The sequence below is a fragment of the Drosophila busckii genome, chromosome X (genome assembly GCF_011750605.1).
Source record: "Drosophila busckii strain San Diego stock center, stock number 13000-0081.31 chromosome X, ASM1175060v1, whole genome shotgun sequence".
Taxonomy (NCBI): Eukaryota; Metazoa; Arthropoda; class Insecta; order Diptera; family Drosophilidae; genus Drosophila; species Drosophila busckii.
This window is the reverse complement of record NC_046608.1, coordinates 13218337-13235078: the sequence shown is the minus strand read 5'-3', so window position 1 is coordinate 13235078 and position 16742 is coordinate 13218337. Positions and strand designations below refer to the sequence as shown.

Below are 16742 nucleotides of genomic sequence, written 5' to 3'. Positions count from 1 at the left end.
GCCCAAAACAAAAAAAAAAAAAAGCAGAAAACTCAACATACAAAACTTTTCTTTTTATGTCACTAAAAAAAAACTGAAACACACTTACACTAATTTGACTTTTAATGATGCGCAAGTACTTTGCACTGGAATCTGCACAACGGCGGAACTGTAACGCGCGTTAATATTCGATATATAGTTTTATATATTTTGGCAACGGCGCGTTTCAACGGCTTCACGGTTGGCATGTAACTGAGCCATAAACAAACAACTAAATCAAAATTCCAAAAAATAAAAACGCCGTTAAAAAATTATAAGCGACGTAGCGCACACGCAATAGACGAACAGACAGACAGATGGACAGACGGACGGACGGACAGGCAGACAATGTGTAGCTGTTGTTGCTGTTGCTGGTTGAGACTGCAACACGCTAATTTATGCAACGCCCTTGGGGGCTTAAGCTAAGCTATTGAGATTTGGGGCAAGCAGCTAGCCCAACGGCACATCTGCTTTTGACGTAATCGCAGCTTGCGGCTTTTCTCATGACCAAAGCAGAGGCAGAGTAGGCGTGGCCAGCCTCAGTCAGAGTCGTAACCAGCAAACTGTCGATGATCTTTGTTTATGTTTTCTCGCTCCCGCGCATAACTTTGGACCACAGCCTCGTTATTATGCAATTTACACATTGTTAGAAAATATAAAATACATAAAGCGCACAATTGTTTGTCTGTCCGTTTGTCTGTCTGTCTGTTATTCGATTATGATTTGACAGCTTTTAATTATTGTCGACAGCTTGGCAGCTTTTTGACACTTTCTCGACCTGAGTCATGCTAATTGCTCAACTAGCTTAGTACCAGGCCCTAAGCGCCGCTTGTACTCGCACTGCGCACTTTCTTTTCAAGCCAAGCCAAGTCAAGCTGCTTGCCTCCTTTAGCGCTTGAACTTGTTGTGGCTGCCACTGGATCTACAACGTGCTTGTCATTTGTAAATGTTTTCAATTATATAAGAACGTCCGTCCCATTGCCTGAGCTGCATGCAAAATTTGTTATAATTTTCGATTAATTCGATTGCATAAGCAACGCGCTTTCCAAAAAGTGAAAATTAGCACAAGTTATAGCTCTTTATATATATTTTATTTGTTTTTGTTGTCAACTTGCCTGCAATTGTTGTTGCTGCCGCTGCTGCTGCTGCTGCTTTGTTTGCTGCTGCTGCTGCTGCTGTTGTTACCACAAACGCAGCGGCTTGCCACTTTCCTTTGTTGCACACATTATCAAGCTGCAGCACTTGCACCAACGCGAAAAAAATTTAAAAAAAAATACTAGCTTTATGCACTTGCAGTTTTTTATTTTTAATACTGCGCACTGCGTTTTTTGTTTCAATTTTGTTTGTTTATTCGAATGTGCGGCATTCGATTAACATCAACGGCACTTTCAACGTCTTTTCACCTATATATCTTTTATTATATAGCTATATTGTCTATATTGAGTTTTTGTGTTTCTTTGCAACGCTCGCACGAACGTACGCACGCCACGGGCTTTGCTTGTTCAATGCGCCAATTGGTTTAACGCAGTCGCCACTCAACCTAAAATAAAAGCTTTTCACCCAGCACCAGCACCAGCACACAGGCCCAACTCTTCCACGTTTCCACTCTTCGAACTCTTCGTCTGCGTCGCGAGAGACTTGCGGACCCAGCCCAAGGCGGCTGCACTTTCGTTTTCATTCGTTCGTTCGTTCGCCAGCCAGCAGTGCTGACCGAAATTTCATGGCTACAAATAGCTAAAGCAATAGCTAAATATAGCGCACTTTATGCTTCAACAATATTAAAATATATGCAGCATAGCTAAAAATTATTGCATATTGTTGCTAAGCAATTTAAAATATAATGCAGCAAGTATAAAATTCGAACAAATAATTTATGAAAAAATTGCTAGAAACAGCTAAAACAATATATCAAATTACTAACATATAGTTTAAGTTTTATTTAGATACAGCATGCATATAAATATAGAAAAAATATAATATGCATAAATTCAATATGTGAACGCTTCAAAAATAAACAATTATTTTTAATTATAAATATCATTAAACTTAATTGTTGCTAAGTTTAATTTCAAGCTACTTTTTGTTTACAACAAATATCAAAAACTGTGCATATTATACACTAATTTTAAAATATTGTGCAGCTGTTAAATTGTTTTTATTTTACAACAATCTTTGGGCTTACATTTTAAAATTTGATAACACGCAGCTTAAATTATTATTTTCTATATTTACAATTTTTAAACGTATTAAATTTAACGTTTTAACACTTTAATTGTAAAATGTATTTGTAATTAAAATGCACAATGCAAGAATATGCGAATAGCTTTTTAAAATAGTTATATTTTTATATTTCGAATAAATTATTAGCTACTAAATATAAAAATATAGCTATTTTAAAAAGTTATTTGAATAGTTTTGCATTGTGCATTTTATATACAAATAATTTATTCTATGTTAGTTTCAGCAATTTCAATAGCTATCAAATAGCTAACATGTCAGCACTGGTCGCCACTGCTCACTTCTTCGTCTGCATGAAGAAAACAAAAACCAAACCACGATGTTGACTACGTGCAGATACCAACGTTGTGGTTGTTGTTGTTGTTATTGTTGTTGATTTTGTTGTTAAGCTTTGTACGCCGCTTTGGCTTTCTCAAGCTTTTTTTTCAAAGCAGCTTTACCGACGTCGTCGCCGCCGCAGCCGCCGCCGCTGATGAGCGTTTTACAAGATTACTTATCAGTTTTTTGGGGCTGGCTATCTTATTATGGCCTTGGCTTGTGCGTAATTTCAGTTTTTAATGTTAATTTTGTGTTGATGCTTTGCCGGACGTATCTGTTGCTTGATCTGGTTGAAACACACACGCACACATATGATGGCTATAAATATTCATAATTAGGCAAATATTACATGCGACGTATTTATTTGCCTGTTTTTGATTATTTCCCCAATTACAATTTTCGTTTCTCAATTCGCATAAGATAAACAAATTGCGCTTAGTCAATCAATATTGAAGTTGAAATCAAGTCAATGTCAAAACAAACTCAAGCAAATGCATTAAATAAAATTGTGCTGCTGCTTTTCCAATTAACATAGCGCTAAACTCAATGAAATAAATAACTCTATGCTGCAAACTAAATTTATTTTAAGCTTTAAGCTTTAATTTTTCAAACTCATCGCACAAAATTAGGATAATGTCAACAGACATTAAATAAACATTTTATAATTTATTTAATCAATTGCAAATTTATAATTTCAAACCTTGAAAAATTGTAAACTTGGCGAAATCAAATCGGATTTGATATGTTGACATATACAATTAAAATAAGTATAAATTAGAGTGGCCAAAATATGAATAAGCTAATAAGAAATTCAAGACAAATTGTTTGGAAATATTAAAACAAATGTTTAAATTTATAAAAAAAAATGATTGCCAAATATTTAAAATTGTAGACTAAGTTGGATTCGCTATTAGAACATTGAATAATTTAGACATTGCTACCATTGGGGGTGGCTGCCACCCACTTGAAGGTGCAATGTCTTCCAATTGAGGCGTTGAACGACCTCCAGCCTCAGTCTCAGCCTCAAGCTGAAGTCGCAACCCACACAGCACGCAATGTAAAGTGAACGTTAAGTTTGTGTGCTGCAGCATGTGGTGGCTTCTTCATTCACTCATTCATTCATTCATTAAGTCATTCAAGTGTCTTGAACCGTTTGCCTGAACTCTCAGCTCAGCTTCATGCACAATGGAAATGGAGTTGGGCCCAAGCAGTTAGTTTAGTTGCTTTGCCCTCCATTGAACTCTCTATGCATGCAAAATAATTTAAGTTGGCGAAACAGAGTCAAATAAATTTGATTCGCTTGTTCCGCACCACACGGACACACGGACAGACGGACGGACGGACGGACAAGCAAAACATACGACTTATTTATATCTTGCGCTAGCTTCCGACAATTGCACAGTGGGTGAAAGTTTGCTGAAAACTAAAAACACACGACGCACAAATTAATTGTTAAAATGCGTGCTGGGACATTTTTATTATTTAGAAAAGCAAATAGTTTAAATATACTAATAGACAGCTAGATAAATAGATAGAGAGTTAGATAGATACAGATACATACTAAAGTACAGTTGCGTTCAAAAGATATTTTGTTTCAATTTATCTTTAAAATAAATATTGCAAAGTAATTGCTAATTTCAGCTTTTAAAATAAATATTAAAAATTTATTGTAGTTTGTATTTTTAATTTTTATACTAAGTTTTGAAGAATAAATTTTAATGCTAATAATGAAAGTTGAGAATTAATATTTCATTTTTTTTAATGGAAATTTTAAAATAATTTTTACTATCAACTTTTCTATATAAAAGATAAATATTTAATACTAAAGATTTAACATACAACTGCAAAGCAATTTATATAAAATTCTAATTATAAAAAAAATGTATTTATTTTTTATTAAATACAAAATATTTAAAATTAATATATTTCAATTGAACAATAATTAATGCTGTGAACTCTCAAATTTTTACATGCTTGCATTTTGAACTATTATTAGCAATTCCACAGTACTGTGCCCACTGTGCAGCGACTCCTTTGAGCTCAAGGCTCGGATGGCAAGTGGGGAAGTGTTTAAAGCGAGAGACAGCTTAGCAATGAAATGATATTAAAAACAGCTGCTGTTGACTGTTGCTGGTTGGCCAAAGCAGTCACCGGTTGACACTGGAGCAGTTTTTATTTTGTAAATTTTGTGTGGCGAGTGGGTGCGGGGGTTATGGTGATGGTGAGGACAGAGCACAGAGCAGTGGGAACAACTTTCGTTTCGTTGTGAATTTTAGGCGGTCATTGCGCTGGCAAAATCAGCCAGCCAGGGAGTTGGGGGAATAAATATTTATGCGTTGCAGTTGAGAGAGCGTTGGAGGCCTTGGAGCAGCGCGGCTAGAGCGAGCGGCTAGATAAGCTACTGCCTGTCCGGCCAGTTTCCTCGACCTTCTCGTCTCCGTCTCCATTGTATTCATTAATAACATTGGCAATGGCCAATTATGAAAACATTTGCTCATGCGTTTTGTTAACAAATCCATTTGGCCAAAGATTATAGAAACTGCAGCAATAAAATACTGAAATTGCATTAATCAGTCTGATCATGCACCGTTAACTTTAACGCCCTCCCCCAGCCCCATTTGGCGGCTTAACAGTTGCAGCCCCCAGCTCAAGTATTAATTGCAATTAATTCTCTGCCCACTCGTAATTACAATTGTTGGCTTAATTGCCTAGCCATTCCCACTAGCAGGCCCCCAGACCCACAAGCGCATCCACATTTTTGATCAATTTACGCACCCATTGTGTTGCCCCACAATGAGGAACTCTTTGATTAGCCAGCCGCCTGTGTGTGTGTGTGGATTGCATAACAACGCACTTGGCTCTTCAAATTTGAGAAACAATAAAATGCAGCAATTAAATATGATATCATTAAAAAGTCATTGCAAGTGCGAATTGTTCCGGCAATTAATCAAAAAATCAAATCAAAATCAAAATAATTAAGCTTGCCTATTCTCTTCAATGTTTCCTTAACAAATTTGCAAGTTTTTAGCTTTCACAAAAAGTTTAAATAATAAATAACTATAATACTTATAACAAGTATATCTTAGATACTTTTTGTTTTTCTCACCTGAACTGGAACTGACTACAATTTACTTACCAATATTTATTAAGAATAACAATTTTTGTTATTTCAATTTTATAGTTGGAAAGATTTGATTGCTTAGAATATTTCGAAAAAATGTTTTAAAATGCCTACAAAAAATTATTCTGTGCTGCCTAAAACCAACTCGAAGTTGATTTTGTATTAGTTTGAGGTTGATTTAATAATAAATCTAGCGTTTAATTAAATTTCTTTTGTATTGCACTGACAATTTATAAAATAGTGGGCCAAGCCAATGGGAAGTGTAAGCAAAAATTAATTAATAGTTAATTTGTAGTGCCAAAAATAAAATGTAAGCATTTGATAAAAGTTTCGCGTTTGGTTTTTTTTGCTGCAACATATAAAAGTATATTAAATATGATAAATGCATATTTTTTAAATTTTAACTGAAAAATAAAAATATTCTTAGCTCGTTGTTAACTACGCTATCAACAGTAATTTTATTATTATAAAAAGTTCCACAACTCGTTGTTTATATACAGTTATTTGATGCCTTTATATGCAATTTATTTATTTGTTAAAATATTGGTATGTCAACAAATAAAACTAACTTTTATTTATTCACTTTTTTCATTGCAGGTGAGCTGAGCTAAGCTTTAAGCAAAGGCGCAAACTCTTATGGTTGCTGCATGCGCTAAGTGAGCAAGTGTACACGATCGGTTGGTGTAGCAGCTAAAAAGGTTTGACATTCACTGCGTACAAGTTATGTTTGCATTTATTTCCAAATTCATTTTGGCTTATCAACTAATTGAGGTACTCTAAGTGTTTGCAAAAAAAAAACCTTTAAGCTAGATTATAAACTAAGACAACTGATATACAAAAAAACTATTAATTGATTTAGTATATAATAGTTGCGTGGGTGTAGCATAAATGACTCGATATTTACAAGCAGCGGCGCTTAACTGACTAAGAGAAACGCACAGAGAAGTAGGAGCAAACAGCTTAATAAATTAGAATTTGACGAGAATTGTCTAACTACAGGGCTAAGACTTAAACTACGCGCTGGGCAGCGCCCATTGATGCACTGGCAACGCCTCAGGCTGCGTCATATTGATGGAGCGCTTCTGGCGCCATTGATAGCTTGCCGCCGGCTTAGTGCTGGGCGTTAGCCACAGCTGCTTGATAAGATCGGCGCCCTTCTCGCCAATCATAACCACAGGCGCATGGATGTTGCCGTTGGTTATAGCGGGCATAATGCTGGCATCAATGACACGCAGTCCGGGCACGCCATAGACGCGCAGCTGCGGATCCACCACAGCCCAGGGATCACTGGGTGGTCCCATTTTGGCTGTGCCGCTCATATGATAAATTGTCATCGTATACTGGCGTATATAGCAGTTCCAATACTCATCCGTGAAGAGCGTGAGATGCTTGCAATTGGGCAGCGGCTTGCTCCAGTAGCGTGCGCCAAAGCGTTTCATGGCTGCGGTCTCACCCATGGCCACAGCCGCCTTGACGCCCTCGCGCAGCACATTGACATCGTCGGGATGGGTGAGGTAGTTGTGATAGAGCAGTGGATAGCGCAAGGGATTCTTGGAGGCGAGACGTATGAAGCCGCGACTCTTGGGCCGCAGCATCATGGGAAAGATGCCGAAGACATCGCGATTGGTCACCTCACTGAAAACCTGCTCATAGAACTCATCGGTCAGTCCGTGGGCATTCTTAACCTGCGAGCCACCATCCGACATGACCGAAGCGGAGGTCATCATGAAGTTCATATCAGGCCAATCGTCGCTGGCATTGGCATATTTTGTATTAATGAAGGCGACCGCCTCCAGACCCACGCTCGAGGTCAGCGGACCATCCTCGGTGATGGCATAACGCAGCGCCGTGTTAATGTTCACCATGCGCTTCATCACAATCGAGATGGGATAGTCGATGAGAAAGGCAATGCCGCCCACTGCAATGTGATCCTGTAGATTCTGCCCCACGCCCGGCAAGTGCTGCACCAGCGGCACGCCCACGCGCGCCAGCTCCTCGCCATGCCCAATGCCCGACAGCATCATCAGATGCGGACTGCCAATGGCGCCAGCTGCCAAAATAACTTCACGCGTAGCATAAACATTTTGCAAGTGTCCGTCGCGTATGAACTGCACGCCCGTAGCTCGCTTCGTCTGCGGATCGGTCAGCACCTTGGTCACATGCGAGAAGAGCGCCACATGCAGATTCGGGCGCAGGCGTGCGGGACGCAGAAATGATTTGGCAGTGGAGCTGCGTGAGCCGCGGCGCATGTTGAACTGATAGAAGCCAAAGCCCGTTTGCTGCTCCCCATTGACATCGACAATGTCGTAGCCCATTTCCTCGCCCGCCTGCAAAAAGGCGGGACCCAGTGGCGTATTATACGGCGAGTCCTGCACGGTCCAGGGGCCGCCTGCAAGCAAAATTAAATCATTAGCTGGTGAGTCCAGCAGTTGGTTAAAGAAAAGTTGCGCAGCTTTGCTATTCAGTAAGCGATAATTGATTGACTGCAGATACAACTTCAATATATGCCAAAAGCTATATACATATATATATATATATCATTGCTTCAGCATGTGAAATATGCAAACGAAAAAATTTTTATCTTAAACCAAGCTGCAATTACAATTTTAGCAATTGGTGCTACTTTTTAAATAATAGAAATTTTTAAATAAAACAATTTGCACGGCTATTAATTTAATTGAGTTTAGCACGGCTCAAAATTTATGCAGCTGCTAAATGTGAAAATATTTGCATAGTTTTTACTGCTCAATTGTATTAATTTTATAATTCAGCTATTCAAATTCTATGCATTTTATTTAAGTTCTATTCTATTCTAAAAAAAATCATTTTAAATGCAAATTTTGCTTAGTATTTATATTCAAAATAACAGTTCTAATTGCTAAATTATATAGTACGACGTATAGCTAATTTTTATATTTTCTGCAGTTGTATTTGCAAGTTAAGTCGTGAAATAATTATAAAATGTTTGCTAAGTTTCTTACTCAAATATTTGTATCGCTTAATTGGCAACTTTTGTTAAATTTCAAAAACTCACCCGTGCCATGATAACGCGTATTGCGCGCCAAGTATGGATTACGCTGATCCTCGGATTTGCGGAAGTAGGGCAAGATCTCCTCGTAGCTCCAGCCGGGATTGCCGAATGCGGCCCACTGATCAAAGTCGCGTCGATTGCCGCGTATATAGAGCATCGTATTCAATACGGAGCTGCCGCCAATGACCTTGCCACGTGTCCAGCAGCAGCGCTTGTCCTTCATGGCCTGGCAAGCGGTGGGCTGTGGCTGTGTGCTAAAAGATTCAAGCATTAGGCACAAGCAATTTGCAATATGTAAATGTCAAACTGTAATTTAATACCCCAACATGCAAAACGCTTATGAAAGCGACAATAAAATCTCATTAGCGCCAGCGCCAATAAACAAAATGAGTTTTGTTTTGTTTTGTTCATTATCCAAATTAAACTCTTATGTCTATTGTGATATGACGAATTTGACATTTAAGCGTGCTCGACGCTCATTTTGAACTCCAGTTTAACTTTTATAACGAGTAGCATTTTTTGGGTAAACAGATTTGTTTGTCTTGTCTGCACGTTTTGTTGCAGTTGTTTGGCCTGCAGTTGTTAAACACACAGGAAGCTTTGCCAACTGCAAATTAAATGCCAACTAACAATCAACTGCTCAGCCTCATGACAACACAGGCCAAAGCAAAGAAAAACAAAACGGAAACCAAATGTCAGTGCGGAAAACTCGGCTCGAGCAATGATTAATGCAGCAATCCACAGCAACAACAGCAAAATATAATCAAAGAGAAAATTAGTTGAGACAGCTCGCCAGCAATAGGCAATATTTCTAGTTCTTAAGCAGCAGCTTTAAAAGCAATAAAGAGAGAGAGAGAGAAATGTAGAGATTAGAAATGATTAAAAATTTATTACAAAGGCGCTTAGAGCTCAGAGATGAGCGCGTGAGCTGCTCGTGATTCGTGCATTAGAATGGAAAAAGAAGAAATTATGAGTAAAGCAAGATAATAATAATTTTTAAAAATATTTAATATACAAAGGCCAAAGGCTTCTTCACAAAATCCTCAAACTCAGTGCGTGAAAATAAGCAAAAATTTTTGCAATTGATTAATAAAAAGAGCAACTATAATAATTAAACAAAATGAATAATAATATAACAAATTTAATTTTATGTTGGGACCATACAGAAATGGTGTCAATTGTGTTTGATTCAATTTATATCGATTGATAAAATGTATAATTCATAATAAATAAATTTCTGGCAATTAAAAAAAAATATATTTAATTTGCTTTTAAATATTTCTTCACAAATAACCAAGATTAGCTGCATAAATATTAGAAGCTGCTTTGTCAATTAATTAAATTGATTGATTATATCGATTAATAAAACTTAGGTAATATAAATTGCAATATCGAGTGTGGGTTGGTTCGGCTTTCTTGAGTCTGGTGCGAGCCCTTGCCCATCGCTATTTTTATTAACTGCGATTTCATTCAAGCCAAAGCCTAATTTATTAATTTAATTCATTAGTTTTTGTTGTTGTTTTGTTGTCTGCCTGGAATTTGAAAGTGATATATGCGTGTTAATTTTGTGTTCAATTTGTAGCTGATAATCGGCTAAGCTTATTTATTAACAACGCCTCCTCCATTTGCATTTGACATCGACACCTGTTGACTTTACTATTGTTGTTGTTGTTGTTGTTGTTGTTGCTGCTGCTGATTAATGTGTTGTTGTCTTTCGCTGATTCATTTTCGCACCACTGTGCGGTGGCTTTGTTGGGCTTGGGCGTGTGTCTAGGCTTGAAATTCATAGACAAACTTTCGCTTAACTCATCTTCGCCCTGCTTCAAAGTCAAGACTTTAGTTTAAGGTTTCGGTTTCAGTTTCAGTGACACAATTTTTTGCTTGTGTGTGTGTGCATTTGTCTGTTTATTGGCCATTTGACAGTTGGCGCACATTAATGTTACCAATTATTGTGTTAGCTAATTTTGTAGCTTGGCCCGCTTTTAGTGCAATAATTTTGCACATTACAAATTTATGGGCTTGGGTTGTTGCTAACCCACAAAGCGTTGCAAATTTTAAACGTTTCAAATGCATAAGCAAGACATAGCGATAGCTGAACTTTCATTTAAATAAATTAACTCTCATTATAATTGCAATATTATGTTATAATTAAAATGCAAATGAATATGAATTTATTTCATGCTACATTTTGCTTATTAGAATATTCAAGTGTAGCTAATCTTGAGTCAAGATTCTTAAGAGAACTATTATATTTATATTTATAGCATATACTAGCTAAATGAACAAAGATTTTTTACATAATTTTGCTACGCTTGACGGCTTGACCCATTTAAAAATTTGTATATGCTACACAACTCGTTTATTTTCAGAATAATATTGAAGCTTCGCTCTGAAAATTACGCCGATCTTTGCTACAAAACTAATTAAGTCGCCTTAAAGTTCTATAAAGATTTTAATCTTTGGCTATGTTAAATGCATTTAAGCTGCCTAAGTTTATTATTGTTAAGTTTTTCCCTTTGCTTAATTCTTCTTGTTGATAAGCTAAGTAGCCAACCAAAATATCCAGAGCGTAGCCCGATCTAATATATGAACATAAGTTTTTTGTTTATTGATTAAATTAAAGATGCACTAAAAATTCAAAGTCAAGTCTTCAGCTCGAGCTCGTTCATGCAAGTTTTGACTTTTAAATGCATTTTAAAACAAACTGAAGATACATAAAATAATTATATTAAATAGCTATATGCATAAAAAAAAACAACTAATAGACTTGATTAGCTCATCACTAATATCGGAAAATTTTACGCACCTTAAATTTGAACACGCTTGTGTGCTAAGTCTTTCGTTTTAATATGAATGAATATGAATTTTAAATTTTATATAAATATTTAAAGCAAATGGCTTTATTTATTCATAACTAATATTTGAAAAATTTAATTGTGTGCAAAGTTTTTCAATATTTGATGTGCATTTAATTGAAAGCAAACTGCACAGCTTTAAAATTTCAATAAATATTTTTAAATAAATAGCTAAAATTATAAATAAAATAAAATAGTTTTGATAATCGCAGCATAAAGTTATGAAAAGTTAGCTGTAAAAACTGCTGAGCTTGCGCACGTTTGTGTCCTAAGTCTTTTGAATTGCTATGCTTGAATTGAATTGAATTGACAGCAATTCGCGCGCGCTCTCTCTCATTCCCTCTCTCTGCTGTATAACTCTCACTCTGACTCAGTCAAGCCTGTCAAGCGCCGCTCACCATTGTCTTTGCCTTTTGTTGTTGCTGCTGCTTTTGTTTGCATTTTCTTTTTGGCAATTGTATTCATTGCAATTGGCAAGCGAGCGCGCTGCAACTTTTAATGCTGCCGCTGTTGCAGCAGCAGCAGCAGCAGCAGCTGTTGTTGCCTTTAACTTGGTCTGGTGTGTCTCGTTTTATGCCAAACCTGTGTAACCGATTAACCCACTTAATGCCCGCCGATCCGGTTTGTCTGCTTGCCGACTCAGTGCATTTGTAGGTTGGGAAACCTCTGCCAAGTAGAATCTACTCTCCAGCCAAAATATATTTGCTATATCGATGGCATTCGCGGCACCTTTCAGCGCTAACAATTGTCAGTTGACATTAATGACGTCACGCCCACTCGAGAGTTGCATAAGCCACAGAGTGGGTGGAGTTTGCAATGCTGGGAAATTTCGCTTAATTGATGGTCAATCTTTTGGGTTTGGGCTCTCAGCAGCTTATTACGGCGGGGTCTCCCCTACGGCGCATATGTTAAGTGAGCGCTGCTAAGGTGCTAATGGGCATGCTAAATTAACAGTTAAGCGCAACAAAGGCAAACAACAAAGACTTGTGCAATAAGCTAGCAATCAAAAGTTGGCCTAAGCGCTGCTAACAACATAACCGACTATTATTAATATTAGCTAGCAGTTCAGTTAACAGCCGTCGATTGCAGCTTATAGCAAATTTTAGCATATTAACTGTTAACAGAAACTGTTAGGCAACAGTTTTGTATAAATGTTGTATGTGCTGAATAGAATTTAGCTAAGAAATTTGTTAGCAGCAATGCTCAAAAACTGTTAACAGCAGTCTGTAAAGCCAAATTTTAGCACACATGTTAACAGAAAATGTCAGAAGGCTTTAACAGCAACATAAGAGTAATATAAAAATAATGTTAGTTAGTCAAAAAGAGTTTTAAAATTTTTTTTAAAAATTTGTAATAACTAAGTAAATTTTTTTTAGAATTTATGTCAGTTAAAAACTTTTATAGAATGTTAATTAAACTTAGAAAAAATATTGGGGAAATACAAAAGTAATTTTAATGATTATTTGAAGAAATTAGCTAACAAGTGTTTGTGAATAAAAATTATTAGTTGGCAACTTATTACAGTCAACACTCAGTTAAGTGGTTGGTGAACTTTTCGATGTAGACAAAAATTATTGGGCTAATACATTAAATTGTAAAATGTTGCGTAGTCTAATTTTGTTAAACAAACTGCTGGAACGAATTATTTAAGTGAAGCGTCGGGTCAACTGTTTATGAAAAATGTAAAGAGCATTGAGAAAATGTCATTAAAATAGAAACATTAATTTGAAGAGCATTGCTAACATTAAGTTGAGAGGCTTGCACTTAACTAAATTATAGGTTCAAACGTATTAAGTAAATGTTGAACTTTATGCAAAACACTTTTCAAAGTGTGTGTGTGTGATGCAATTGCAAGCGAGATAAATTTGAGAAGGGAGCGAAAGGCGGCAACACATATGCATATGAGTCGAAGATTGCGGCATGAAATGTGATTAAAAGGCATTTAGAGAGCGAGAGGGAGAGCGAGAGAGTGAGACTGGCCTTAGTGGAGGCTAAGGCAACAGGTTGCAAGTCCGGCATGCATGCCACAGTGCCACAAAGACAAAGATACGGAGCTACAAATGATGCAATGGCGCGGAAAACGGGCGTTGATTGCTACACACTCAACTCAATTTCAATTTAAGTATTCATGTGTGTGTGTGTGTGTGTTTTGTTTTTATTTCGTTTGCATTAGCCGGCAGCAGCGCTCTGTTGCATTCAATTACAAATAGTCTGCGCACAACGAAATGAAATGAAATGAAAAAAATATAAAAAATGTGTATTCAATATGGAAATAGTTATGGCCACATTAGCATTTGGCCAGTCGAACGAAATTCTGTGCACACACAGCAACAAAAGTGAAATTTGTTTTGTTTAGACCCAACGCCCTGTTGAGTTAACTGTTAACTCAGCTTACGGTAGAAGCTACGCTCATGAATAATAAATTGTTAACATTTAGTATCGAAATTGAGTTATAAATTCTTAGCTAACGGTAGCGCGTTCTAATTTAAAGCAGCTCACACAAAAATTATCGAAATTTAAGTCATCAACAGCACAAATTATGTGTTTACATCGTAGGCAGTTTAAAAAAAACTTTCATAACTGTGCACTCGCTTTTATTTGCGTGGCCAACAAATAATTGAACAAGCCGACAGCGCAGCGCAGACTTTGGCTTACTAATTTATCTGGCAAATAGACAGAACTGTTGCCCAATGCTGCAAAGCATTTTTATGCGCACATAACTGTCAACGCAACGTATACGTAATATTGCTTGAACTGCAAATTTAGACAGCTCATTATTCATTTTGTGTTAACTGTTTATCAATTTGTTGTTGTCGTTGTTGTTGTTATTGCTGCTGCGCTGATTAAATTCGATTTGCGGCATATTAAGTGTTAAACTCATTTAATAATTAACAATAAATTATATAACAATGCCTCAGTGTTTATTAATTTCATGCACAATTGAATTGTTGCTGGAATACAATTAGCCGGGCCAGGCCAGGCCGTTGCGGGCCAGAAAAGAAAGTGAATTCGTTGTAGAAATTCGCTCGAGTTGGAGTCTAAAATCTGCTTAAATATCAAATTAAAGCTTGGGCGCATTAAATGTTAACTATGTTGAAATAACAGTTCATTTATGCAAACACTATTGTGTTTAGCCCAAGCTACAGTTATTATTTACTTTTGCAAATATAAAACTTGAAGAAAAAGTAAATAAACATTATTATTGCTGCAAAAATAAAATATGTTGAAAGCCGGAGCGTTGAACAAGTTTTTGAAAATTATTATTTTTTTTTTAAAGCAAGCGTAAGAAGCTTAGCTCAATGCTTTAATTGTAGTTTAAATTAAATTATGTGCAGCAATTTGAATTAGTTATTGTATTTATTTGTTAAGCAAATTCAATGTATTTATCTGTTTAATATTTAAAAAAAAATTCTGGCAGGCTTTTAAAAATATTTGGCAGAACAAAAGCAAAAGAATGATGAACTTAAATATTTTTAAATATTAATTTGAGCTGAGTACACTAGAAAATAATAAAGAGAGAGTAGCAGCAGCTAAAAAAAATATGCCTACAGCATTTCTAAACATTTAATAAAGCTTCAAATGGTAACAGGAGTCATAAAAAAAATGTTAACACGTTATTCATCAATCAATCATTTTGCTACACTTGAAATTAAAACGATTTTTATTTGCAAATAATTGAAGCTTGTGTAATTAGCTTTTATACAAAATACAATCAAAGCTTTGATGGCTCAAAAGCAGTGCAAGTAATTCAAAAAAAATTATTGTTATTATTATTTTTAATATTTAAGCAATCTTACAATGAAAGTTATATATGTTGTATGATTTGCTGCCAAATTTTGTTGGCTAGTGTAATAACAAAAATTACAAAATTAGCATTGCATACTAAACTCGAATATTTTGGATAATTGCATGTTTGTTATATTTGAGGCTATGCAATTAATTTCTTTTGGGTTCAGCACAACACTTGGCTAATTAACATTAAGACGTGCAATTGAAGCAACTAAATTTGTGTGTTAAAGCCAAACGCAAATTGAGCAATTTCAGTTAACTGAAAGTTACGCCGCTCGCTAGTTTGAAATTGATAAAAGGCGCAAAAGCAAAGAAAATAAAGAGTTAAGGCCCAGTTTACTAAAAAAATGGGCAGCGTCATTGGCAAACAACAAAGTGCCAGAGGGCGTGTGTTGTTGGCTATTTGACCGTAAGGTGGCAAAGTGAATGACAATTGTTAGCTTAACGATTACATATGCATGAATAGCATAAATGCCAGTTAGAGACTTTAGTTGGTGACTATGTCACTGCGAAGGTTTATTGCTTTTTTTTTTTTTAGTATTTGTTAGCTCACCGGTACTTCCAGTCCATTTTGCTTTTGTGCAGATAAAGCGAGAGCAGCGGCACATCGGAGATTTCAGTTTCATGTCCGCCCGCTTCGAGCAGCAGCACCTTCCAATGCGGCACCTCGGATAGCCGCGCCGCCAGCACTGTGCCCGCCGAGCCGCCACCAATGATGACAAAATCATACGCCAGCTCCACTTGCTTGACATTGAACGGTCGATTCTCCGGATCAAACAGATCGTAGTTGTAATAAGCTATGGCGGCTATCAAAAATGGCAATATGGCTATTTTGCCCACACCCACAACTGCAGTGGTTAGCTTAATGGCCGTCGTGATGGCCAGTCCCAGTTTGGTGGCACCCACAGCGGCAACGCCGGCGGTTGCTGCCGCCTTCGAAGCGGCGCTCGCCTTAAACAGCAGCCCACCCACCGATGCCGCAGCGGCGCCCAAAGCTGGCACCACAACCATTCTTTTAATTGTTAACTATGCTCTCTCTCTCTTTCTCGCTCTCTTGCTCTTGCATTTAGCAATGCATTGCTTTTTAGGCTTCACGCACTTTCATTCACGTACACACAATTTTTTCTTTTACTTTGGCGCACTTTCATTTAAGCCAAGCTCAAATACTTGAACGATTTTCAAATTAAATTCGATTGAATTGCTTTCGCGCGTCGCACAACAAAAAAAAAAAATATATAGTATGCTGCTTATTTATTTGTTTAAAAAAATATATATATTTATTTCTAATTTGTTACAAAAGGCGCAACCGACTCGTTTGGCAGCCGCTGCGTTTCTGAGCCCCAAAACCAACTCGTGTGCGACGTTTTCGTCT

General features: G+C 36.7%; 2 protein-coding genes across 5 annotated transcripts in view; one reads left to right on the top strand and one right to left on the bottom strand.

Moving 5' to 3' along the window:
• Nucleotides 1-16742, top strand: part of LOC108606250 (flotillin-2) — a 94989-nt gene that overhangs the window by 43659 nt on the left and 34588 nt on the right. The window lies entirely within an intron of this gene.
• LOC108606242 (glucose dehydrogenase [FAD, quinone]) lies at nt 6185-16585 on the bottom strand. Its single transcript, XM_017996186.1, has 3 exons — nt 15924-16585; nt 8730-8980; nt 6185-8084 (listed from the first exon to the last, which is right to left on the bottom strand). Exons 1-3 carry the CDS (start codon nt 16379-16381, stop codon nt 6709-6711), a joined length of 2085 nt encoding a protein of 694 aa, XP_017851675.1. The 5' UTR covers nt 16382-16585; the 3' UTR covers nt 6185-6708.